This window comes from Tyto alba, unplaced genomic scaffold (assembly GCF_018691265.1).
Source record: "Tyto alba isolate M040663 unplaced genomic scaffold, T.alba_DEE_v4.0 Super-Scaffold_16, whole genome shotgun sequence".
Classification (NCBI taxonomy): domain Eukaryota; kingdom Metazoa; phylum Chordata; class Aves; order Strigiformes; family Tytonidae; genus Tyto; species Tyto alba.
In genome coordinates this window covers 34,119,463-34,146,802 of record NW_024881278.1, presented here as the reverse complement: position 1 = coordinate 34,146,802, position 27,340 = coordinate 34,119,463, and the positions used below count along the sequence as shown (strand labels likewise).

General features: G+C 49.7%; 1 protein-coding gene across 1 annotated transcript; it reads left to right on the top strand.

Moving 5' to 3' along the window:
* The first annotated feature begins 190 nt into the window (after positions 1-190).
* Positions 191-25,339, top strand: SLC22A7 (solute carrier family 22 member 7). The gene is made up of 10 exons (XM_032994043.2): positions 191-6,889; positions 8,778-8,881; positions 13,523-13,677; positions 15,118-15,283; positions 15,977-15,979; positions 18,395-18,512; positions 22,622-22,731; positions 22,819-23,033; positions 23,528-23,636; positions 25,066-25,339. The coding sequence occupies exons 1-10, from the start codon at positions 6,416-6,418 to the stop codon at positions 25,184-25,186; spliced, it is 1,575 nt and encodes a 524-aa protein (XP_032849934.2). The 5' UTR covers positions 191-6,415; the 3' UTR covers positions 25,187-25,339.
* The last annotated feature ends 2,001 nt before the right edge of the window (positions 25,340-27,340 follow it).

Genomic DNA, 27,340 nt, shown 5'->3' with positions numbered 1-27,340 from the left:
GAAGAATAAAAAGTAAGTGCTCCCTCGGAAAGATGTTCCTATGATGGCAGATTTTATTCTTTCTTATATATATATTTCTTATATATATATATATATATATAAGAAATATAAGAAATATTCTTTCTTATATTTCTTATATAAATATAAATTTCTTATATTTATAAGAAAGATCTTATCTTTCTTATAAAAGAAAACACAGTTGTCTCCAGTGCAGAATCTAAATCCATAGAAAGACAAACCTGGATCTAGTAAGCCCCTTAAAGCCTGTGTCAGGAACAGGCAGGCAAAAATTAAAGCTGAAGAGCAGCAACGGGGACACGGAGAAATCTCTCGGAACCACCCGGGGCGGCTGCCAGCAGGAGGGATTGCCTGCGGGGCCTCGCCACCCACTCCTGGGTGGTGCAAAGGGAGGTTCTCTGGAAAGCACGTCTGCCAGGCGCAAGGGCTGGGCACGGTGTGGGCAGGGGTGCTCTGCCAAGGGAGAAGGCAGGTGGGGAAAGGCACCAAACCAAGCTGCTCTTACTGGAACGCCGTCAGGAGACACGAAGAGACGGGTTTGTAGGAGGAGGTGGTATCTTTTCTAGGACCGGCTGATACAGCTGGAAAAAATCAAAGAGGCTTTTGGGCACAGAGATCTTTCTTCTGCAGACCTGGCACAGCCACCTCGAGATATTTCAAGACCAGAAAAGCCCCGGTGCAGACAGGGCAAGCCACAGAAGAGCCTCAGCGTGGTGGGGGAAGCCTGCGCTGCAAGGAAATGCAGCTTCTGCCTGTTATTCCTGGCCGTGCCTTCGTCCACCCTCTAACGTCTAATGAGGGACTCTCAAAGTGGGGCTCGGGGCTCTGCCAGACCCGGGGACCCCCGATGAGGCCTGCAAGCCTGTAACTTCCACGGAAGCCACTAAAATGCGTCTGGAGGCAGAGAGCACCTAGAGACCGACAGACACAGCATTCGCACGGGTTTCATTACTCACAGAACAGCTCAAAGACAATTACGCCGTTGAGTCCAGCTGTTTAAAATCACTAATTGATATTTGAAACAAAATGAGGTAAAGACTCACATTTAAAATAACAGGCTAACCTAGCCCAAAACCTTTCGGCATGATGTTCATAGGCTAATTCAGGCTGGAGGGGACCCTGGGAGGTCTCTGTTCCAAGCCCCTGCCCCGAGCAGGGTCAGCGCTGGGGTCCCAGCAGGTTGCTCCAAGGCTGTGCTGGAGTTACAGAGCAGGACAGCGGCTGGGGGGGTTCGTCCCCCTCCGAAAGCAAACCAGCCCAGCCAACCTCCCGGCGGCTGTCCCCCGAGGACGCTGGCCGAAGCGGAGCCCTCGGCGCTCGACCCAGGCGAGTCCTGGCAAGTTTGCTTGTGGTGTCGAGAGGCCACCGAGATGTAATTTCAGCAACAGACGGCCAAAAAAGCCAGCCCGGCTGCACGAGGCGCAGAGCAGAGCACCGGCTCTGCCCTCGGGGTAAGGCTGGGGCTGGGAAGGAGCCGGGCAGGAGCTGCTGGTGGTGGTGAGAGCGTCCGTGGGGCGCGGGCGGCTCGCGGTCCTCCCCGCTCAGCCACCGCCCCTGCGCGAGGGCACATCTGCGGAGCGGGACCCCGAGCTGCTGAGGGCGGGAAGGACGTTTTGGAGCAGCCGGCTCTGCCGAGGAAGGGCAACGTGGTGGCTTGCACCGAAGAGCTCCCCGTAGCCACGTCCCCCGACTCACCCGCGATGCCCCAAGCAGGACAGATGGACGGGCAGGCCGACAGGGGCCGCAAAGTCTTAACGCGAGGCTGAGAAGATGCGGTGCAAAAAGAGGTTAATTAAGGAACTTCAGAAACTTGTGTACTGGGGTGCTGATATAAGGACATGAACTGCATCTCGGTAAGGACGTATATGACGTTACGTGACATTGCCCTCAACAATTACATACATGACAATACAGCCTGTCTGCAGGCATATAAAATCACCTAAAAATAAAATTATGTTGGAATTTTAATCCAAAGCATGGATGTAAATTGAAAGCCGTCAATACGCGTCCGGTTTGGGACAATGCATCTAATAGAGTCACAGAAACTGCATCCTCGAGCAAGGAATAGGCTGGAGGCAAGAAGGCCATCTGGAAAACAAGACTAAATAAATGCCCTGTTCCTACAGTCTTTCCCAGGCTTCTTGCTAGTGTTGGAGATGGAATACTGGGGGAATTCCTCATTGATTTGAAGGGTCACGGCCTGCATCAGTCCCTGTATTGCTGAAACTGCAAAGGACAGAGGATCCCTACTCAAACACAGGGCGGCAAAATCAAAACTGAAGTCCTGGTCACCCGAGAGAGAAGCTAGGGGAAGCTTAGGTTTAAATGAGAAAAATGGTGGAGGGAAGGTAATTAGTGGAGGAAGGTGATGAGTGCAGGAAGGCGAAGCAGTCCCAGTGCTGCAGGTCTGGTGCTGTATGGTGGAGGCAGCTCCCCTGGACGCTCTGCAGCTTTTCTTTACTCCTTTCGGGGAGGAATCCCCTGGGAATGGCCTGGGAGAGGGCAGGACAGAGCTGTGGAGCTGCTGGGACGTGACGAGCACACAGCCCCGTGGGCCGGGAAACACGAGCAGAGCGAATGTGAGATCTCACTTCACCTGCTCAGTAATTACTTACAAATCACTCTCTGGGTCCTGCCTCCCCATCTCCTCTTTCAGTGGAAGCAAGCGTGTGACTGTGTGTACTTTCACTCCTACGCCTTTACTGTCTGCACGGGCTGTCCAAAAATAACGTTCCAGCCAGTGCTCAAGCCTGCTCCAAGCTCCCCAGTTTATTTACAAAAACAGCTGTCACTTGTTTGTGTAACAGAGTGGCTGCACGCGGGACAACTGCAAGTAATGGAGAGTACAGGAGGCTTGTTAGCGTAAAGTCACTCTCCTCTAACACCAAGCAAAGATCTTCAGGAGCCCCGGGGCCTCTCTGTTGGCTGCTCCTGTGTTTTTCCCCACTGAACTACAAAATCTGGTGTGTGCATGTCCTGCCAAGAGCATTTGGACGCACTGCTGCAGCATGGGGCACCTTAGGCTGACGCTGCAGGCATCGTCTGCTAACTTTGGCCAACTTTGTAGGACCTCGGTGTCCAAACTGCCTTTGCAAATAATAGAAAAAATTGAGACTCCCTGTGTGTGGCACATCTCTCTCCTGCAGGTATCCCAGCCTGCGATGAGCTGCAGTTAGATGGGGACGCCTCTGCCCTCCGAGAGCAAGATTAGTCTAGCTCATTGGCTCTGATGGACGTGTATGTTCATGGCAGTCAGGCACAACTCAAAGGGAGGGAGGATTTTAGGATCTGCAGCTTTCCCATAGGAGAAAAATACCATTTAAACACCAACCTGCAACAACCGACCAGATCTCCAGCTCCTCTGCAGCGGTTGAGGTACCTGCGGGGTGGCTCTAATCGCTAAAGGAGCAAATCGATTCCCCCTCTGCTTTCACCGTGCAGCCCGTTACAGCTCCACACAAGCTGTGATGAAATTACTGCTGGAAACAGAAAAGCCAGCACGTTAGAGTCATTTAATAATTTTCGTTCTTGATGAGTAGTTGGCATCCCAACAAGGAGAGGAAAGAAAGATTGCAGAAAACTGTACACGTGTGAAGTAAAAAGTAAACTCTTCTTTTCAGCTTTAGAGTGGCAGGAGAGGAGGCTGCCTGCTCCCAGCACTGCCAGGCGAGGCCGAGCCGTTTGAGTCAGGTCCTGGGTCTAATTAACCAAGTGGTAAGGCATAGTCAGTCACAGCAAATGCCGTGGTGGTCATTAACTAAATCTGGTGCCTGGACGAATGAGCATGTTTGGGTTAGGGAAATACAGCAATCAACTGATGTACGTTTTAAGCAATTGCAGTATGAACAGCAGAGCCCCAAGGAGTTGCAGAGCAATGACCCTTAACTTTATTTCTGACGGGGGAGGCTGGAACTGCTTTGCAGTTTAAATATGCAACGGCCTATCAGTGAGAGTTTCTGTTCTTTGCTCTTAAAAGACCAGTGGTGGAAAAAAAAAAAAGCAATTTGTCCTTTAGTTCAACTTCAGCTTAAGCTGTAACCCTGCAGGCCCAGGGTTGTCAGATGTCCGTGCTTCACTCCTGCCTGCCTCCTTCCTGCTCGCCACAGGGAGAGCACTGAAATGGTTCATAGCAAAGACTGGGGCGGCACATTAGTCAAACGTGGGCGACCAGGAATGCTGCCGAAAAGAGCAAAGATCTCCTGAGGTCACAGCACGGCATCCTTTGCCTTTTAAGTGTGAGCCCATGGTGTTATCTCGCTCGGTGTGCTTTGTACCCTGGGCCACACTCAGTCTGGGCATTCAGCCACAGCAGGAGACCCTACAGAAGGCTTTTTTGGACCTCCTCATCTCTACCTGCTGCTTTACAGCCCTTTCTTGCTGTTCGTCTGCTGCAGGCGCTGGGGCAGGCAGCACCTGCAGTTTATCTGTGCCCAGCCACCCGCTGTGCCTGCACCCCAACACCAAACACCACCCCGTTCTAGGTGGATGGCCAAACCAGAGCTGCTTTAAAGCAGGGCGTGCTCCAGGACAAACAGCTTGGAGAAGGATTTGGGATGGCTCGTCGGCATCCACAAATGCTCGAGACTGCGGGGCTGGTGGAGGAGGGAGGATGCAGACTGCGAGGAGAGAGGCACAGAGCGTGAAGGTGCAGCGGGAGATAGCCCGGAGCAAGCTGTCGGGAGCTGTGCCACTTTATGTGCACCCTGCAAAGGGGTTGTGGCCTCTGAACCAGCAGCGGGGTGCTGCGCCTGCTCGCTGCGTGGTGCACCGTGCTCTGAACCACTCGGGGCGCGACCGTCTGGGACGTGGCACCCCCAGGAGCCGCCCCGCGTGTCCAGCCTCCCCGGAGCACTCCTGCAAGGGAAGCGTGCCCACATCCTGCACCCAGACGTGGTGAAGGGCAGCGTCTTGTACCCAGACGTGGTGAGGGTGTGGCGGGACTTGCAGCAAAGGGCCCTGCAGGCTCTCGAGACAGAGTCAGGGTAGAGCCCCTTCTCCCGCTGCTTCCAGTTTAACTGCCCTAATCTCATCCCCCTTCCCTAAATTTGCTCAGCTGTGGACCAGAGTCATGTCTCTCTTGTCCTGGAGTGCCAGTCATCCTCCAGCCATGGAAGAGGTTGTACACCTCCTGGAAATTTTGGCAGGCCGGGGGTACCTGGAGCTGCTGCTTCTGCTGGAATTTTTTTTTGTTCCTGGCTCACGGAGTAGGGACTCTTCTTCGGACCATGTTGGTTGTGTGAACCAAGCTGTGCCGGCTCTCGTGCTGTATCTCCCCAGTTGCTGCGTTCTCCAGGTATTTTTTCTATAGCTCTTCCAAAAGTTCAGCAATTTTTCTGCTCCCTGACACCCTGGGCTCAAAGCTTTTGCCCACCGGCTGTGTGATACACAGCTGCGCGTTACACGCCTCTGATGACCAGCCACCTTTCAGCCTCTCGGATGCACTGGCCATTCTTGTTCCGCAGTGGCTCCGGCTGAATTAAGAGCTCGTTTCCTTGGTTAAGAGCGTGAGAAGAGTGGAATTTCACACGAAAGACCCCCCCCCCTCTTCCAGGAAACCACTCCCTGAGGCAGGCGGTGGGTGGGAGAACCGTGGCGCAAGGCCGGTAGTACCTGCGGCCGTGTCGGGGGGCTGCACACCCCCCTCTTTAGCTGTTGCACCGGACCCTGGGACAACCAGCTGTGACCTTGCAGGAGCCACATCGTGGCCCACCATGCGGCCAGCACAGCCTCTCCGCGCGCCCACGCTGCAGCTCTCACCAGAGAGCTTCCCTTCCTGGGAAAAGCACCTTCCCTGCTGGAAAAAGGGACTCTCTGGGGAAACATTTTCACTTTTTTCATCCTTCGGAGGGCACTGGCGAGCGGGTGGCCATCACCCGCAGCCCACCTTTTCTTCCCAGAGCGCTCACCTCCCTCTTTGCATCCATCCAGAGACTCATCTCTCTCCTGTCCTCCTCTGGGCACCCTCTCCGTACTGCCCGCTCCCGGGTCATGACTTGAAACAAGCCATACTGAAAAACACTCTAGCTGATGCACAGCCCCCAGGCTTTGGGTCGGCCCCGCTCTCCTGGAGGCCTGTTTCATGATCCAACTGGGCTGACTGCTCTGCTCGCAGTGCCTGGAACACTGCATGGCACCCCCACGCTAGAAACCCCAGTGCTTTCACTGCACTCTTCCCACAGCCTCCTTTCCCAGTGCGGATCTCCCTCTCAAAAAACACAACGGGAGAAAAGAACTCTAAAAAGAGGAGGTGCCTTGTGCTGGGTCAACTTGAAATGGATGTGCTGTGTGCACACAGGATGATTTCTTTGGCTCGACCCCAGATGGAAAGTTTCACTGTGACTTTTGACAACATCTCAGCAAGGTCTCAAAGTCCAACCAATTGGCTGTATGAAAAGCCATGGGAAGTGGAGCTCCAAGGACACAGACCTTTTCAGGCTCCTGCTGCTGCCCCTTGGTGTTCAGGTGCTCTGAAGGAACAAACTCCATAGAAAACATGAAATTTGAGGATCTCTTGCTGGAAATCGGTGGCTTTGGCAGATTCCAGATTTTTATTTTGCTTATCCTCTGCCTCCCAAGAATCAACCTTCCCATGCATTTCCTGCTGCACAATTTTCTTGCCGCTACCCCCGCTCATCACTGTGCAGTTCCACACCAAGAGGCGTTTCTGAACTTCACCAGGGAGGAAGTTCTGCTCATCAGCATCCCCCGGCAGCCCGACGGCACGTTCAGGTCCTGTGAGATGTTCTCGAAGCCTCAGTTTCACCTCCTGCTGAATTCCTCTCTGCAACCAGAAAACAACTCCATCATCCAGCGGTGCCAGCACGGATGGGTCTATGACCACTCACAGTTCACCTCCACCATCTCCACCCAGGTAACGCCTGGCCTGTGATCTAGCCAAAAATGAAATTAGCTCAGTGTTTTGAGGAGCAGATGGAGAAGTGTTCGCCGGGCACACAGAGCCAGAGGGGAATCTTTGCATTTTAACCAGTGGAAATTACTTGGTTAGAGATTTCCTGGGGTGGGGAAGCTCTCTGAAGCTCAGACTTAGAAGCCAACATTTTTATTATTACTATTATTATTATTACTACTACTGTTATTCTACTACTACTACTATTATTACTATTATTACAAGCCTCTTGTTTAGACTGATAGTTAGAATCCAACATTTCTCATTATAGGCATCTTAATTTCTCCAGATGATTGAGAGTTTGGAGGGGGCGAGGGGAAGACACACATCCAGGATTGTCTCTGCGCCACATGGCATCTGCACAGGATTACACCCTACCAGGATTTCACACGAGCCCACGACTTGCTTTCTTGATTTTTTCCAAACACTTTGCAGCTTGTATTCCCTTGGCCACCCCTCCTCGCTCATCTCTGGCTTCCCCCTCTTCTCCCCAAGAGCGTGCTGCCTCTCTTCTCTTACCACCAGTGGCTCTTGCTGTCAAGCCACGTGTGCTCCCCCAGGGCCTCCCGCTGAGGTGCTGGCCAGCCACAATCTGGAGCCTGCCCGAGGTCCCCTGCCCATCAGACATTAACCAGCTGCCTTCAGAAATGCTTTGCTAAGGCTGACAGCGACACCTCGGCGCGTTAATGCTTTAACTTCCTCGAAAGATGGCCCGAAGCACAGGAGGTCCTAGGAAGGGGACAATTTGGTCGGGCAAAAGGGGCAGGGTTGGGTTTAAAATTATAGCAGCTGCCTGTCTCAGTGAGAGCAGGGCCAAGCCTCAACGCGGTGCCTCCCTCCCACCACCCAACCACCCCTGGTTTTGGCAGGCACAGAGGTGGGGGTCGGATGTGCACCCGGTCTGCACCTGACTCCTGCACCCCTTCGGGCAGAAAGCCCTCCTGGGGGAAAAGGCAGGGGAGCTGCTCTGCAGCACAGGTGCTGAGCACGGAGCCTCCTGGTGCTGCACCCACAGGGCAGGGGCCCCGGGACCTGTTCGAGGGGCTAGAGCTTTCTCTTGCAGTCCTTTTGCTCTTGCAGCAAGAAAGGTCGCTCGAGGTCTGGCCGGCCTGGTCAGGGAGGCTGCGAGGCTGGGTTGATGATTAAATTAAGTTTTGCCAAGTTTGCACATATAAAAAAATTAACTCTGCAGCTTGGGCACAGCTTTCTGTAATGATTAGCAACATTTGCACCTCCAAGAAAGTAAAATGATGCTCATTAACTTAATTAGGAACAATGTTTAGACCAGCTTCTCAGTAAGAAGTCAGTAAGTTAGCATCAGGAGCAAGTATTTGCGCTGACTCCCCCTCTGCTCTCCTTCTTCCCTGCAGAGATAACTTCAAAGGGAATGGGTCAGGGCCGCAGTAACTGGGTATCACACGACACCCCCCAGTGAAGCTGACTGCAGTGCAGCACCCTGCAAGCACCCGTCTCACCAGGGGCACGAGATACGGAACTGGGGGAGACAGGCACCCGGGCAGGTGGAGAGCAGCTATCACAGGGCTCAGGAGAAGAGAAGGAGAATCTCTCGGTGAGCGGTGGCACCCAGGAAAGCTTTGGGATGCCCAGCGAGTGTCCGCAGAGAGGCTGTCACAGTGGGGACGGGTAGCTGGGAGGCCTCTGAGTTTTGTAAGGCGGAGGTTTTACATTTGCTCAGGGCTCCAGCGCTGCCCGAGGTGCAGTCTGGCGCGGGATTCCACCCCACAATCAGATTCAGCCGATAGAAATTGCACGACGCGATGGCCGACGGCCGGAGGGAACGGGGTGTGAAGGCAGCTGGGCACCCAGTGTCATTTTTGGCCTTGTGTTTCAGTGGGACCTCGTGTGTGAGCAGCGCGGACTGAACCAGGCAACTGCAACCTTCTTCTTCATCGGCGTTACGGCGGGGGCCGGGGTGTTCGGATACCTTTCGGACAGGTTTGACCCCTTTCAGGGCTGTTCCTCCGGGGCTTCGGTTTCATGATGAGAACCTCACACACCTGTGGCCTGCAAAAGGCAGAGGTGCAGGGAAAGGAGTAAGCGCAATCATAAAGGGAGAACCCCGACTCTGGCTCGAAAATGGGATTAAAATCATCCTGGGAAGCAACTCAGGGGCTAAATGCTCCCTAGATCAGCCACTTAGCAGCCCACCAGAGAGGCAGCTCTGGCCTCGGTTAGGAGGGAGAAGCACTGCAGCATTGCTGCAGGAACAGTAAAAACTGATAAAACCCGGAGGCCAATTTCAAGAAAGGACAACTGTCTACAAAAGGAGAAAGTTGGCTAAAACAGAACCAAACCGAGGCTAAAAGAGGTAACTCCTTGCAAGTTATATGGAAGTTGGTTAAGGACACCCAAGTGAGGGGCTCAGTGCAAATGCATGCTATAGCTGGAAAAAAAAAAAAAAAAAAAAAAATAGAAACCAAAACCCGACTGTCATTACTCGAGAAGCAGGGTAAGGGAGATTGGTAGAAGCAGGGAGGCATTCCTTGCGGAAGAGCTGAGGCAATGAGGAAAACAGGCACAAATCTGCTCTCTCTAGTTAAATTTTAGAAAATATAATGTAAACCTGAAAAGTACCTGAGTAATAACCTAGAAATGGCATCGGTTAAGAAACTAAATAGTTTTGCAACCAGCAGAACCAGGAAACCTACCAGAGAATAAGTGGTGCAGGCATGCAGTCGGGGCGTGCACCGTGCCCTCTTCATTACTTAATGTCTGAGATTCCTGCGCAGCAAACGGCTTCCTGATTTCCCTCCTCGGGGAGCAAACAAGCGTTAGTGTCCAGCAGGGTACAAAATCACTGCATAGCAGGGGGAAACCAGCTTCACAGTATGAAGCACCCAGCGACTTAGTGATGAAGGTGGGAATTGTCACATCCGTATCTTTGCATGTATCAGTATACCTCTAGAAGGACCCAAGACACATGGCTGATCTTCAAACTGTGTGTTTGGGCTTTGAATTTAAAGCGGTTTTATATCACAGTTGGAGGGAAAGAAATTCAGAATCATGAAAAGGAGCAGGACGAAATAAGGCAGGAGAGAAGGTCTCTGCTAGAGAAAAATAAGAAATCATTTGTTTTTCAACTGGATTGTGAGAGGGAAAACCCAGTAGAAGATCAAGGTGTAAAAGGAGCATCTGGAAATAAAAAGGCTGTATTGTGAGACATAAATGAGTTTGTGGTCACAATGGGAGAACCTGTAGGGGCAGGTGTTGGAGCTGGAGCTTTGAAATAAGCTGATAGAAAAAGGCAGAAAGGAAAACACCAGGTGAATGCCAGTAAACCGCCAGGAGCAGGGAGTGGTCATCCTGGAGCCCCACAGGACCTTTGGGATGAAAATTCTGGAGCACTCTTGGCTTTGTGTGACCTCCGCAGCAGAGGGCTGGGGAGGTACCCTCTATCAAATCCGTTTTAAACTGATTTCCGAAAAAGATCTCAGGAACGAGGTTCCAGGCAGCCTGACATCTATCTGCACCAGGCAAATTAGTAGAAACTATTCTGAAAGATTGAGTCGGTGGCCACGTGGGTAAACGTGACATATTGGTGAAGAATCAGTGGGGTCTTGGCACAAGATTCATGCCTTACAAACATACTGGATTTCTTCGAGTGAACTAACAGGCATGTGAACAGGGGAGATACCATCTACACAGACTTCAAGAATTTTCCTTACCAAAGGCTCCTAAAGAAACTGCGCTGCCCTAGGATGAGAAGGGAGGTCTCTGCACGACTAAATAATTGATTAAAAGCCAGGAAGGAGAAGGGAGATCTAAGTGTTCAGTTGTGACAATGGAGGGAGACCTGTGGGGACATGCGCTTGGATTTGTGTGCTTTTCAGCACATTTATAAATTATCCAAAAAAGGAGTGAGTGGGGAGGTGATGCTGAGTGCCCAGGCTGGCAGAGATCAGATCTGAGCGTGGAGAACTGCAGAAGGAGCTTAAAGAGTTCTGTGACTGGATGGGAGCACCAGAAGGTAAAATCTCAGAGTAGATTAATCTAAAATAAAGAGAGAAGCAATTCTAACTTCTCATTTAAAATTGAGGCCTCTGAGCTGACCGTAGCTGCTCAGGAACAAGACTTTGGGATTATGACAGAGAGCTCTAGGCAAACATCCATTCAGCAATGAGTCGTGGTTGGGGAAGCAAGTGGAAAATTAAGAATTATTAGGAAAGCAATATAAAATTAAAGAGAATACCGCTGCAGCAACATGTAAATGCACAGTGGCCCCACATCGTGAATACTGCGTTCGGTTTTGTTTTCCCTTCACCTCCTTTGTCGTGGTTTGAGCCTGGCGGGACACCCTTCCCCATCTCAAAAGGATACAGAAGGAATGAAGAAAATTCGGAGAAGCTAACACAAAAAGGCGAAGCTACGGCTTGACTTGCAGTTAGGCAGGCCACGACCCCTCTTCATTCTGCTGCGGCGGCAGCTCAGAAGGGTTTGGGAGCCAGCGGTGCCCTCGCCAGGAGCCTGGAGCAGCGCGGCCTCTGTGCTGCCCTCCCGAGCTCCCCGGCCACCCTGCCCACCCCCCACGTCAGGACAGCCTTCCCGCCCTCGTGCCGCCGGGCAGCCTGGAAATCTGCAGCAAATTCGGCTCAAATTCAAACCTCAGGTGTCATGCCCCCCCCCCCCCCGCCCCCCCAGAACCCCCTAAAAGCTGGCATCCCATTAGCAACCTTCCTTTCCTCTGACAGAGCAGAGGTCCCGCTTCCTTCTGTTAACAGTAATGCAGAGATTCCATCTTCAGTGGTCCAGGGTGAGAGCCATCTGGTCCTGGCCTTCTGCTACAGTTCAGGTTTGTTTTGTTCTAAGCCTCTACAGACATTTGGATTTGAGAACATCTCCGCTGACAAATTTTACCCTGGTAAACCCTCCAACAACCTTCACCGTGAACATACACATGCAAAAAAATATATCTATATATTTATATATAGAGATATATATATATATATTTTGTTCCTGTTACTGTCTGCTCTTTTCCAAACATTCCTTTTGTACGTTGTCCTTGTACTGAAATGGCTGCATGATGCTTTGGCCAACTTCCAGATTGGTTATTTATGAAAATAGCTTTTCTTTTCTTTTTCACGCTCGTGCAGTTTGCTCCTTTTATTATATTTTCTGCATTTAATCTTCCAGAGGTTGTGCTTTCCTACCTCTCCCTTTGAAGGCAATTTTAACAGCATTATTTCTAGCAGCCTCCCGGTAGCCTGCAGTTCAATCCTGCCAGCTCGGCTCTGGTTTCCCTGGCAGGTAGCATGCATTTGCTGAGACAGTCTAGTAATGGGTCCATAAATAGCTGCCTTGTGCCCTGCAGGGAATCTTATGGTGTTATATCCTTCTTACTGTAGTTTCAAGAAAAATCTTCACTCAAAAATGTATCTTCCTTCTGAGGCAGTTACCGTATTGAAAGTGGCTCCAGCTCTGGTGTGTCTCTGGGTGTTTGCTGCTCCGGCCCACGGGCATTACAAGGACTTTTGCAAACTGGCTCTGCTTAAATTTCAAAGCAGATCTGGAAAACTGCCTGGGCCCAAGCCACGAGTTGTTTTTTCTCCAGTAGATTCATTAACTAGCTACTGCATGAAGTCATTTATGATCATTTTTAGGAATGTAATTGTGGCATTATGCCCTGGCACATCACTTTTTCCCCTGGCGCAATCGTTCTTGCCGCCATCCTTCTCAGGTGGCCACTCAGAGAGCCCTAGCACCACAATCAGACCGGGATGCCAGTCCCTACAGACTGAACACTACCTGTTGACAGGGTTAATTTACTTCTCCAGTTTGAGCCTAAGCTTTCGTCGCATGCAGTGCTGACGATCATCAGAAGACGGATGCCTTGTGCTCCATTTTGATTCTTAGATTTTCGTAGATTGCGCAGAAATACATGCACACCTTCTTCTCTGTGCCTCTGCGTGTATACATGTGCATTTGTGTGCATTTAATTTTCTGTATTTCTTCACAGTCTCCACACAGGACTCTGCACCAGGCTAAGGTGGTCCTTCTAAAACCCTTGGGGAACGACCTCCTAGCAGATTCCTCCGAGACATTTTAGGACGTCAGGGCTATTTGCACATGTGGGCTGACAACGGGATTGCTTTTATTTTCCCCTGGGACCTCTGTTTTCCTTCCAAGGAGCAGGGTGACAGTGTCAGGACTCTCTCCCCACCCCGAGGGCAGTGGCAGTGACTGGTCCCGAGTGAGCCACAGGAGAGGGACACGCTGGGCCAGGCACGGGGACGGCCTTTGGAGGGAGCAGGGTGGGATTCCAAGCTGCTATCACTGCCTTTGGTGACGGCGTTGGGCAGGGGAAGCCCGATAAACTGTTCTGATGCGTGCTGCTCTCTCCGCTGGAGAGCCTCCGGGCCAACGCTCCGGGGGCAGGCTGGCCCTCGGAAGGGGATTGCCCCACCGTGGCACGGGCTATACCCCGAGCTGTCTCCTCCTCCCTGGAGTGTTGCCTCTCGCTCCCTTTGCAGAGCGGGCAGCGGTTTCATTTTCCCTCCCGAGCCTCGGGCTTGCCCCATTCCACCCCCCGCTCCCGGGACGGGTTTCCAGCCGCTGTAACGCTGCCTGTGCTCGTGGCAGGTTCGGACGGAAAGCCGTGCTCCTGCTGTCGCTCGTGTGCTCTCTCCTCTTTGGGATGCTGAGCGCTGCCTCCGTCTCCTACAGCATGCTGGCCATCACGCGGACCCTCACCGGGGTGTCCCTGAGTGGGGTCTCCCTTACTGTGTTGCCTTTGGGTAAGTACGGGGGGGTTGTGGGTGCCTGGCTGCGCAGGGGGACTTCTGACAAGCAGCGGGTAGGCAGGGACTTGTCTACCAGCCAGAGCTGGTAGGAACAGGAGTTCGGCAATCCCTACGTGTGCAATTTCACTACAGGCTGCCAAAAGAGCAACCCTGTTGGGAAGATCCAAGAATTACAGTTTTCTGTCGGTCTAATTAACGCTTTTAACAGTCTGTTCCAAATATAACAACCGCTTACCAGTACTTCTTTTGCAACACTTGCAATCCGTGCTACCCAACTCCTGTTAAGGATCAGCAGCAGTCCAATAAAAGCCACAGACCAAAGTATCTGCCCCTTTCTTCTGACAGAGTTCTCACCATTCAAACACCCTGTTAAGACAATTCATCAGCGCCGCAGTTTCCTCAGCAGGAGGAAGATGGTGTGTCCTTCCCAGGGTGTGTCTATCTCCCCAGTCTTGAGTTTACTCACAGTTTTCATAAATTCCCAATCTCTCTTTTTAGAAAGAGTGGGGGGAGAGAACCACCACCAAAAAAAAAAAAACAAAAAAAAAACCAACAAAAACCAAAACAAGCAAAACCCCATAGAGAGCTAGGCGAAACTGAAGCTGAAGAACTTACGTGATTGTATAATAAAAACAAGCTCTAGACTTCCGGGTACCCAACAGAGCACTGGATGATTTTGTAGATACAGTTCAGACATACTAGGCAAGACTCATCGTACCCAAGAGCACGTTACAGGTGCAGCAAAAATTTCCAGGATTTTTGCAGACGCAGCCAAAATCAAGGTAAACTAGCTTCAATACTGGAAAAGTCCATCTGACAAATCCCAAGGCCTGCTATGTTTTTTTTGCTGTTATAAATGGTGATGCCTGCAAGGCAAAGTAGAGCTTGGGAGGGACATCTCTGATTGTTAGAGGTTGTAGCAAGATGTCCAGATCTTTGGAGGAAAATTGGCTTTTAGTTCACGCACATAGACAAGGAGACTGTTATCTGTTCTGGCTTTACATGTGCATTAGTATCTACTTTGGGTAGATTCCACATGAGCGAGGATTCATCTTAATGTCTTTCTTTCACCCGGAATAATGAGCGGGCAGAGAAATGGGAAACTGTGCAGGCAAGATGGTTAGGGAAAAAAAAATTCTCTGTTTGATGATGAAGATCCTTTGAATGCTACTGAATGGGCTAAAAAAAAAAAAAAAGTACCACCTAGGGTGTTTTTACAACTGTTTCTTACTATACGTCCAGTAGTTGTTCTTTTAAGGCTTTATTTCAGCTGCCTGCGGTTTTTGCAAGAGGCCAAGCACTGTGGATGAACGTGTTAAATGTGCCGGGTGCCAGCCAGAGGGTGGGACGCTCCTGGAGCAGAGCAGGGACGCTGCCTCGCTTCGCGCTCGTTACGTCCCGCGTGCCCCAGCTGAACCTGCCTCCCCCTTGCAGGGGTGGAGTGGGTGGACGTCCAGCACGGCGCCTTCTCCGGGATCCTCACCAGCATCTTCTGGCGCATCGGAAACACGCTGCTGGCCACGGCCGCGTACCTGGTGCGGGAATGGCACTGGTTATTAGTGGCTGCAACGGGCCCTTGCCTCCTGAGCATCGTCTGCCTGCGGGGAGTGCAGCAACCTGGAGCCAGACGGCTGGTGGGGAGGGCAGCGGGCTGCCACGTGCCCCCCCCTGCCCCGGGGAGCGCGGCCAGACGTTGCGACGCTGACCCGAGTGGCTCCAGCCACCCGACGAGGGGCAGGACTCCTCCGTGTCCTGCACTCACAGCACCCGGGGGTGGTGGCTCTCGAAAACCGGAGCGGCCCCGGGGTGGGGGGGGGGGTTATCTCCTCACCTCCACCAAGGCCAGGAGCCCAGGTCACACCACGGCTTTGGGGACAAGGAGGAGGCAGGGCTGGGGCCGAGGCCAGGCATCTGGGGGACAGCTCGCAGCACAGAGGACAAGGATTTGGTGCTGCAAGCACTGTCAGACCCGGCTCAGAGCAAGCAAAGAGATCCCAAGAAAGGGAGGCAGGGCCAGACCAGATCCCTGGCTTTAATCCCTGGTAGACTCAAGATAATTCATGCATCTTCTGTCCCGACCTCACTGGGGAGGATCCCTCCAGTACCAGTTTTTCCATATAAGCCAATGACATCTGCAGGCTAGGTCAGCTGCGTTTACCTCTGCACTTCCCATGGCCTTTCTCAGCTGTGTGACCATCCTGACGGCTCAAATACATCTGATTTTTGTGGGCTATTTCCCTCCAGTAGCCTTATTTAAGAAACACCTGACATCTCTTAAGCCTGAAAATGGGAGCTGGTTCATTTAATCAGAGAAACTCATTTTCCTTGTTGTTTTTCTCCTGTAGTAACACAGACTAGAATACGGGGTTGATTCACTCATACTGTGACTGTAATGTGATGTGTATTGGATCCACTTATTCGATGATCCAAAACAGTCCTTTGGATAAGCAGCTCCATTTCCTGGCTGGACAAAAGTCCAGTGTTGAAATAAGCAAGCAGGTATTGAAAACACTCAGGAATGGGGCGTCTGCATCTCCTCCACCTTAGGGCGGTTGTTTAGTTCCTCTTGGCCATCAGTGGAGTGCTGGACCACTCTGCAGAAACCACAGACGTGTCTCTCAGGGTGATGGGGAGCTCCAGTGGGAAACCATGCAGAATAAGCTCTGATTGTTAACGGGCCCCAAAATTATATGCATAATTGCTGAGCAGAAAGAGTGACATACAAATGCTGAAGCGCCTTTCAGCTGCCATCAAAGAGACTTCCAGAGACTATGGTTTGCTTGCTTACAATGTCTGTCCATCAGCATGAAGCAGTAGATTAAATAGCTGCAGAGATCTAGCAGAAAAATCTCAAATAACACTTATGAAAAATGGGATATAAACTGATGCTGTTGTGAATCAATGGCTCAACAAAGATGTGTTGTTTCGCTGGTGATGAGGGTTTTCCAGCGAAGAGTAACACCTGATATTTCGCTGATCAAGCCCAACACAACTAAAATATGTGTTCTGCTGACTTCTTTAGTTTGAGCTATTTAGCGCTTTCTTTAGGACAACCAGTCATAAAAAATTGAGTCCTAGGAAGTGCTGAAATTCACCGATACATTTGGACTCGCCCTTTTCGCAATAGCTGCCTTTTTTTTCTTGTATGTTAATACCTTTTATGGAGATTAGTTCTCCGACAAATTATACCGTAGTCTGATCAAATTTCAAGCACCCAAGAGGTCAGTGATTGCTGGATAGTTAAAAGCCCCTGAAGTATGGAATCAAAATCTGATTTAGCACACTCTGCAGACATTGTTGACACAATGTCAGAACTCAGTTGAGATCTCAGACAACCAAAAGACATAATATTATACTCTGGAGATGGTGGCAAAGAGTGCAAAATGCCATCTTTCACTCTATGTTTCCCAAGGGGCATTGGGTTATAAGCTTATGGGAAGGAGTTGAAAATTTTTCAGAAGATCAGTTCTGCAAATGTTTTTGCTCTACACATCGTTTTAAGCTATTGCTTGAATAGCGACAGCAGTTCTTCATTAGTTTGTTGTTTGGGTTTTTTTTTTCCCTGATTTAGGGCACATTAATCACCAACAGCTTACAGGGTCTGTAACCACCGTTACAAACAGTCTCTGGCCGCTCCAGTGGGAGACTCCAGGGAGAGATTTTTGACAGCTGTGTGACCTCAGTAGACCTCACACCCACATACTTCTTCAAGGCTGTGAGTCTTCCCCCTGACTGCACGGGATGCTCAGCTGAAAGTCTGCAGGAGAGCAGCAGATTCTGTTTTCTGCTTCTCTCCGGGGACACATTTGGGTAGCAGGAGGCAGGTGTTGGCTGCTCCAGCAGAACGTAGCCGCTGCGGGGTATTTCCAACATCTTCTGGACCCTGGCTGCTGTGGGGAGCCACAAAACATCCTGCACCCTCTGGGCCAGATGGGCTGCACTGTGGCCTGAGAAGCTTCAGACCAAACAGGGCCGAGTACCCATGGACTGCAACCAGATGCAAGATTGGAGAGATGTCAAAGAAGACGGAGCTGCAGGTGCCAGTTTATGGCAAGTGCTGGATCTTTTAGCTGGAACAGACAGAAAAATAAGAGCCACAGGGCTCGACTCCCACCCTACGCAGGTCTGCTAGGCAGACCTCTCAGAGCTCCTGATTATCTCTAGAGCAGTACAGCATCCCTTGTTGCTCAATAACCAGCACAGATACTTCACGGGGGGCCGCAGTCACAGTGATATAGACTGCAGTTGACTGTTTTGTGCAGAAGGCTTTGACTATTGATTGAGAAATACAAATAATTTTAGCAATTAACAAAGTAAGTATAGAACCTACTAAATCCTTTCTACATAGTAATTTTTGATATCCTATTTTTTCAAACTCCCAAAAAGCATGAATCTGTAAATATAAACTTTCTGGGGCCAATTTTAATTGATCAGCACTTGAAGCTTAAACCAGCTTGGAAAATTCAAGCTTTGATCAAAGAGCTCATGATTAAAATTCTGGCTAGACATATTTCAATTAGCAGACTGTACTCCTCTAAGGGTAGACCAGCAGTTACGTGTAACAGGGGTTATTCTCACGCACCAGAGTTGCTATTTTTAGCTGATGTTCAAGTCTCACAGAGAAGACCCCCCTCTTTTTGGCCAGGGTCGTGTATGTGGGGTGGATAACACCGCGTGCCAACAGGAACACTGTCTTCTCTCCTTGCACCAGGTGGGTCCCCGAGTCAGCCCGGTGGCTCGTAGCCAACGGCAAGGTGAAACAAGCTCACAGGCATCTGCTTCGATGTGCAAGGATGAACGGAAGGAAAGACTTCACTGTCTCACCAGAGGTAAGAAACTCCAGATCCAGACAAATGCTCTCCCTCCCCCATTTTTTCTTTCTCTCTGTTTCACTTCTCTTTGATACCCGAAGCAATGCTCAGCCTGCAGTGTGATCTGTGGAGCACTTTGGCCCACGGGGTGCCGTGCTCCATTTTACTCTAAAAGCAGCTACATCCACTCCTAAAGATAAAGCAGCAGCTCAGCTCTCATAAAGCCAGAAATCCCCTTCCTTAGGTGGAGCGTCTTTCCATTCATTATTGCCATGACAAGAAGCTTCAATGCACCGAACACTGGACTAAATACGCAGCAAGAGAGAAGCACAGCCTGAAAAAAATAAGGCATCACTCCCATAACAGAGAGGAGGGTGTGCAGGTGCATGAGCAATTTGCACAGCTTAGTGTCTGCCTTCTTGGTTGCCATGTTTGCCGAGTGTTGGTTCAGTGCCAGCAGAAAGCAGACACACATTAATAGCATTTAGTCAGCATATTTTCTCTCATATTGCATTCGAGATACTGCATGTAGCGTTATGCAAAAATGCAAAATCTAGTCCACCTTAGGCTGCGCTTAGTGTACATGTGAAACTCAAAGATTGTCAGCCGTAGGGCCTCAGTGATGACCGTGGGTGTAAAGAACATTCAGCATAATCAACCTTTTCCCCTGGCTGAGGCTCTGCTCTCGAGTCACTCACAGCTCTGCCAGCAGTCTTAAAGGGATGTGGCAAGGGTGAGGTGTTGGGCAAAGTAGGCATGCACCCACTGGTTTGAATTCATTTTTGCTTGACCCCAGAGGTGTAAAGGATGGAGGGAGGATGCTCAGCTAGGTGACTGAATAAATAAAGGGGAAGGAGAACCCTCAAAAATAGCCGCCTGTCCTCAACTCCAAAGCTCAAGGCGTGAGGCTGATCTGGAGATCTCCATCTTGTGCTGATCTTAAAAATGTATTTTTTCAGACAGACTCACAAATGTCAAGGCCTTTTTCCATTATGTTTTTTTTTAAGGACACCCTGTTGGCTCCAGGGAACAGTGATAAGCTCAAGTGATATCCCAGTTCAGGGCATGACTCGAGGGCCAGGCAGAAGCTGGTCTCTACCTCTGGAGAAACACCAGAGCACAGCCAGCGCTCACAGCAATCCTTCGCAGGCAGGCTGGGCGGCTGCACATCTGCCACCTCTGACTAGTTTGGTCCACACGATTCGTCTTGGCCTTCTCAAGAGCAACAAAGCTCAGCCGTGAAATCCAGTGGGTACAGAAGTTTGTGGCTCATTAAACTCTTCTTTAGCATCCATTGGTTTTCCTCTTACCAAAAGAGGAAGATAAGAAACCCTTGGCACCAACACATGAGTTTTGTGCTTTGCTGTCACGGTCCAGCTGCATCTCCACGTGCACCCGGTGCTCCTGCATCCACACCACTTTTTTATTCTGGCCAGAATGCCATTTTTTAAAAGCAGCTTCTTAATATTTGTTGAAGAGATGCTTAGCCCTTTTGATTAACGACAGAAAAGTGGTGTTTAATCCCGTGAGGAATGTTGAGTTTACCAGCTGTGGCAGACAAGAGTTGAGTGCGACTCTTCCTTACCTTTAATCAAGCTAGTAGCTCTGACTAAATACGTAAAAATAACAAGTTACCGTCTTTTTCATTCAGCCTTGGCTCTGTATTTCAGAGGGCAGTGTTTCAGGCAGAAGGGCATGGGCTTGCACCCTCGTACTGCTCTTAGGGTTAGGAAATGTAGCTGGGGCTCCCCCACTATCACCGCCGTGCACCAAGTCACACCGCACTGTGACCATAGGACCATGACCAAGAAAAGCTTGCAGTTGTGACACCTTCCTGGACTCATAAGGTTTCTAAGGACAGACTTGTTTTTTCTTGTCAATATCCAGGCATGGACTTGCCTGATTCAAATTTGCTTAATTGACTTGACCATGCATCAGTGTGTTTTGATGACTTATTAAGGTAAAAAACTGGTTTTCCTTAGTTCAGAGGACTTTGAAAGACGTAATCTCTGGATAATTGTACAGCACACTACTGACAGACTCTCAGGTCTAATAGCATTGTCTTATAGAACCGATTAAGGAACTTCCCTGTGTGAAATTATTCTTTCAGTATGAAGAGCTTTGTCACTCATCCAAAAACTGCAAATAGTATGCAATGAGATAAGAAATCTTGGTTCTTCCCTAGTTAAACATGCTGTCACTTATAGCTATCCTCTTCCCTTTCCTAACATTTTCTTTCACTTTGTACAATTCTTTTAACCAGAGAGCTCTCTGGGCTGGGATTTCTCTTTTATTAGGTATTTCTGCAAGTCCTCTGCTCTCATAACTGTTCAGTATCATCTTCATTGTAGGTGATGCTGTAGGCCTGCAGATTCCCTCACCCTCCTCCCTCCCCAGCCATCACTGAATGATGTGCATTTTAACTATCTTGAGGCTTTTGCTGTTCCGTGTCTCCCAGTTGTCCTTCCACATCCCAAGAAATCTGACTAACAATACATACTGGAAGATGTTTTCCATGTTACTGTCTTTTGTTACCCATTTTAATAGCAAATCATGCAACTTAAAGTGAGGACAGACTGCCAACAGGGTAACTTGAATCCCACATTGAAATTCTCAGCATTGCAGAAGTAGTCTGTTATCAGTGCTATGATTCATCTTATGCATTTGGGTGAAAAGAGTTATTTGTCTGTGAAAAGGGTAAAAAAAAATGTTTTTAAATGGTAAAAGTTTAAAACAAGTGTATCGTTTACTTGCCATACTGCAGCATTAACAAAAGTTACCGGATCCAGAGATGCGTATACGGAAATAAAAGAAAAATGTGGGTACAACAAACCAGTACATAATGTAGGGAAGGATTTTCAAGAAGCTAAACAGACAAGCGCACACCATGTCTGGTTCAGAAAGTCCCCAGATGGCTGGAGGTGGTGACATTCCTAGAGAAATATCTACATGCTTGCCCGGCTCTTCTGCAGGCTCCACTGCAGGGTGCTGTGGGAGACAAGGCTGTGGGAGAAGATGATCCTCTGGTCCAAGATGCTGCAGGTCCTCTTCACCCATCTGAGGTGTGGATTCCCTGTGCAGCTCTGTGGCTCGGATTAAGTGTTTATGCAAAAGCTTTGGCCAAGGCTTTGCTTTCTCTGGGCCAGATACTGATTTGAGAACACATGGGACTAGTTAGCCAGACTCTGTCCTCAAAGTTTCCTGTGATTCATAATCTAATCAATCGTCACTGTCCTACCCTGCATTTGCTGATGATTTTTGGACATGACGAAGCAAGGCTGTCCTGAGAGGAATTAATCTCTCCCAACATTAGGTGTCCACACCATCACTGCCTGCAGCCTCCTCTATTTGCAATCTAACAAATAGCCAATGGAGGCTAGCACGTGGCTCTTCTGACAAAATGCAGTTGTGTGCTCTAGGATAAAATGACTCCAGCACTTCCTCTGGAGATGACCATTAACCACACGGTGAGCCTACGGCAACCAGCTTAGGTATAGCTGCCTGCATTGCAAACCTGTAGTTGTGTGAATATCTTGCATCAGCCAGTGAGTAGAAGTTACCGACTCTCTTGATACTTTCCCCTAATTCAACTGCTAAAAGACTTTGTGAATAAGCACTCTCTTCTTCCTTGTGTGCAGGACTTCTCAGTGCCTGACATTTTTATATATTCTGTATTTATATAAACCGATACATAAATGATCCCACTTTATATAAATGCACTCATGAGAATAAAGCATGCAGCTCACTATTAGCTCCTGCCTGATCCTGGACACGAACAGCAGGCCACCACATGGGGAAGAGGCTGGAATTGGCCAACGCTGACGTTGCTAATGCCATGATCTGTCACTTTTCTGCAATCCTTTCTGCCCCAAGGAGTGCGTAGGTAAGAGGGGAGAAAGGGCCATGGGAAGAAAAAGAGGTCTAAAACGGTAGGAAATTGATAAAATTATAGGAGGACACGCATCTGATAATGTATGCCCAGAGAATTGTTCTGTGATGGGAATTTATGGCAAATGCAAGGTGGAGCTGGAGCTGGGAAGGGCACAGGCCCCAGCCTGCCTCGGGTTTCATGTATGAATCCTAAGTGTACAGCAGCTTAGCTGTTTCCTTCTTCCCACCTCCCTCAGGCCCTCGGAAGGATGGCAGCAGACAAAAAGCCAGGAGAGAGTTACTCCTACATCAGTTTGTTCAGGACACCGGTCCTGCGGAAGATCTCGCTGTGTTCTGGGACTGTGTGGTGAGCAGCGTCACTTCACACGGGGGATCTGCCCCGCGGTTCCCCAGCTGGACTCCCCTCACCCCCATCTCCACGCACTCCTCGCAGGTTTGGTGTCGCCTTCTCTTATTACGGCATGAGCATGAACCTAACCGGCTTTGGGCTCAACATGTACCTCTCCCAGTTTGTCTTTGGCATCATTGAGATTCCAGCCAAGCTGATCACGTATGCGCTGGTGAATCGAGTTGGACGACGGCAGAGTCAGGCGTGGGCGCTCATCCTGACCGGACTATGCATAGGAGCCAACGTCATCATTCCCAAGCGTGAGACCCCCTCCTGCTACACGCGATCCTTGCTAGAGGGGAGGTTTCCATTCCGTGCAGTGCTAGAGAAGAACCAGAGACCTCGCCCGCAGGCAATTCTGTGCGGAGATGTCCTCCTCCTAGGAGAGCAGCAATGAGGCAAGGTTGCTAATGTGGGCTAGCCCTAATACGTGGTAGCAGCAGATGGTCTCCAGTCCCCACAAAGTGGCTAGTAAGGGCCCGGTGATAGCGAGGTGAAGGGCCTCTCTTTATTATAGACATTGTCTGATGGGAAATGTTGGGACTTTTCCTTTCATCAGTTCAGTTCCCACTTGGGCTAACAGATACCGAATGTACTAATGCAGACTTTGGAGGCAGTAGCTCCAGGGCTGCAAAGCTCCACGGTTTCTCTGTAGGAGCATTGAACCTTCTTTCTTGTACCTGAGGCCACAAGAAGCTTCTTCCTAGAGGCTGCTCTTTGACCATTGTCATAAATGTCTTTTCCTTCCTCCTAGCCTTCACCGCCTTGCGCTCTGTAGTAGCCATTGTGGGCAAAGGTTTCTCAGAAGCTGCATTCACTACCATCTTCTTGTACACCTCTGAGCTCTACCCCACCGTACTGAGGTAAGGGATGCCACTCGCCTGAGTGCACAACCAGAGCCTCAGTGGGATGTCACCCTCGGGTCCTCGACATCAGCACAGCAGGACGTGCTGTCGGTTAGACTACAGGACCGATGGCTCCAGAAGTAGCAGGTTCTAGGGATTGCACATCCGCACAAGAAAGGGGCAGAAAGCTACCCTTTTTCTAACTGGGTTGTGTGTGGTTAGGTTACATTGACAGGGAGATGTATTGAAAGGTGAGGAGTGCTCTGTGTGGGAAGAACTCCATAAGGCATCTGTGCTTAGTAAAGTCTTAGTCCCCTGTGATAATCTGCCAATAACTGTTAAAAGACCCTGAAAATAATAATTTGAATTATCAAGTTTTATAAGGGACACATACTACCACATGTTTGACGGTCTTCTGGACGTCAGGTTACATTAAAGCAGGGATTAACTAGCCTTTCCGGAGAAAAAACAGAGCTTATTTTAAATATCTGGGTAATGGTGACAAAAAAATAAACAGATTTAGCATCACCGTAATTTGGGATACAGCTGAGACTGGTGGAGGGAATCACCTCACCGGTTTCTTTGTGAAAGTCTGAAAAAGCCCTCATGGATCACAGCAGGCCTCATGGCTTTCTTCACGTCCATCCCTCCCCGCCCAGGGTACCCCTCTCTGCCATTTAGTCCTTTCACTCTCACTGGTCTGTTGCATATGGGGAATGATGCATATTTAAACCAAAGTTGGCACACTGATCTGCTCCTTTTCTTCTCAGATTGGTTTGTATTTTTACATGCTCAAAGGCATTGACAGATAAAGACAAAAATGCTTGCTCCTTCTGCAGTACTTACTCTGCATGTGCACAAGGAGGTCCCGGCATCCTTGTTGTCAATGTGAAATGCCACCCATCTCCTGAAAATTAGTAAGTGGAAGAGGTCCCAGGTCTTATTTTTGGCCTCCTCGCCAAACTCTCCTGGGCTTACCGCTGCAGCAGGACCAAAGGTGCACACAGGTACCTCTGGTCCATGCCTCCTGCCTGCAAGTGCCTGGCAGGAGGGACGTAGGTATGTGCTCAGCAGATCGGTGGACTTACTAGGGGACGGACAGAAAACACACTCGGGGTTTGAGACATTTAAAGCGGAAACAACTTTTGAGCAGGTTATTTTTAGTGTGGAACCGCAGCTTCTCTCTCACGTTAGACATAAATTTATTTTTCACAGCAGCTCTGGTTGCTCTCCGGGAAACACCGGAAGATACAAAGGAAGAAAAAAATAAACAGAATATAGGGAAAAACCGGGGGGGGGGTTGCAAACCAGCCTCAGCACTTACAGAAAAATAGGGGGAAGGGGCGGAGGGCCTGCGCTTCTCCCCCGAGGTCTGACGTGAAAGCAGCACCCGCCTGTTTCTCGCGGTGGTGCGCGCCGGCGCGGTGCCCCCCTCCCCGCTCCGCAGGCAGACTGGGATGGGGCACACCTCCACTCACAGCGTGCCTCAGGCCCCACTCGTGTTTCTGCGGGACGAGGCGCGGCGGGCTCTGCCCGAGGTGACGTGCCGCGGCCTTCCCGCGCATTGATCTTAAATTTACAGAATGCCTTTGCCTCTTGCATTGACTTCTGCAAACAACAGAGATGAGTCACCAAATTACCCGTAAATTTGGAACCTCGACAAGCAGCACTTGCCTAAATTGGGAAGAGGGAATGGCCTCAGCATCCGAGTCCCAGGCACACCGTGGTTCCCTGGGCTGAGGTGTTTTAACCTAAGCCACACACAGCCCTGTGAGGATGACACAAACTGAGGATGCGTCTGAAAGCGGGTGGAGAGGCCTGGCCAATCCCAGGTCAAAGAGTGCCTCCTAGTAGAAATAAGCTGCCTGGCAAAATTTTATACGCTTACCTTTTTGCTTTCAGGTAACAGAAGGAAAGCAAAACTCCTCAGAACCACCCTAAGGCTGAGACAATTTTGCGTATTATTTCTGTCTTAAAGATCGGGTCAAATAACCTGCCAAATCCCTGGGAAAAAGAGCATCTCCCTGTGCACTGCCTCGAGTTCATCAGCGGCAGACCTGAGCTAATAATCATCTAGCCACAACATGCTAACATTAATAATAGAGAATAATATACCTTCAAAAGTGCCATACGCAGAGCACTTCTTTGTGCACCTTTTTAGGACATTCCCCTACCCACAGCAAATACGCGGTGCAAGACTGGCAAGTGCCAGTCCAGGAAAACTTTCAATGAAGGATGTAAAATTTCACTCCAGAGCAAGAGAAATGTGAGATTTAATGTCCTGATTTCTTCCCCATCACTTTAGTCTTCTCAAAAGCACGACAGATGGGGTCCCAAATTAATGGGGTTGAGGATTGACAGTTCCCGTTCCCACTCTGCCCACGCAGGAGCATACCTACAGGCTCTTCCTCACAGACCAAGGTGTGCACGAAAAAATTACCACAGCTCACTTCTATGTGGCAAAACGCAGCACTATTCTAGCTACTAAGGAAAAAAACACCAAAACCAGGACAGCGACCAGCATGAGCACACAATGCTGATGTCATTCCCCATAGTCTGTAGGAAAAACAGGACATTAACCAACTCAAGAACTCGGAGTTTTCATTACTGATAGGTTTGTGAAGACAAACCTTACTGGGGTGGGGGCGGGCAGGGGTGTGTGTGGAAATCTGATTTCCAGGTTCTGCAACTATGAGATAAGATGTCTTTGGTCTGCTGCAGACTCGTTTATGAGGAGGACACAAGTGGTGGTTACGAACAAAAAGACCTTTTCACACAGAAAAAACAAAATAGGTCACAATGCCCAAGAAGGCAAGAATGCATCTTTAGGAATGCTAAAAGGTGACAAAAAAAAAATGTGGTTTGAAGAGTCCAATAGGTTAAGAAGAGGAAAAGGTCTGTTGGCTCTCCAGTCCCAGTGCCACATTCTTTATTACAGTGCTGGATGCACGGGGGATCCTTCCACCCATCGTGCATGTCATACCTTTCATCAGTCAAAACTTCTATCACCCTGTTACAAACATATGCACCAGATTTTCCGGAAGGATGCTACATACGCATTACATTTCCTGGAACCAAGCATCACATCTACACAGCCATGCGTTTTGGGTTTCTTAGGGTCTTCCCTGGGGGCCTTTGGGGGTCCTTTGGAATGCCCTTCTTTGGAGCATGCACAGTGCAGACCAACCTATTAGCAAATTCTTTTTGGTTATCTAGTCCTGTTTCAAGCCACAGTGTCTGCTTTCTGGCCCTTGAGGTGACAAGATTAAGACGTTTGTCATCCAGGACTCTGGAAAGGCAAGTTAACATGACCGAGAAACAACTTGTTTGACGAGATTCCCTTATCATCTGCTGTCAGCAATGTCGCCATGGCGTCAGCAGGCGTCAAGACCAAGACCAGAGTCCCAGTGTTACCGGAAAGCGGGAATTAATTCGCTCTCGAAAACTCAATTTTGGAGTTTCGGAAATCAGGCGTTCTTTATGACAGCACCAGACATGGGGGGGGGGGGGATAGCTCCTCCTGATGTGTGTGCGTAAAGACAAAATCAACACGTGATTTATACTACCTGAATCACACGCGCTCATTACATTTTTTTATCATACTTGTAACTTTTCCAGGAACCCATTAGCGCACGTTAATGCCTCTCGCGCGTGCCTGTCGGAGGCTTCAGGTGGTCGCCGGGGGTTCCTCGGGTGAAGGCTCGTAGTCTTCTTCACTGTGT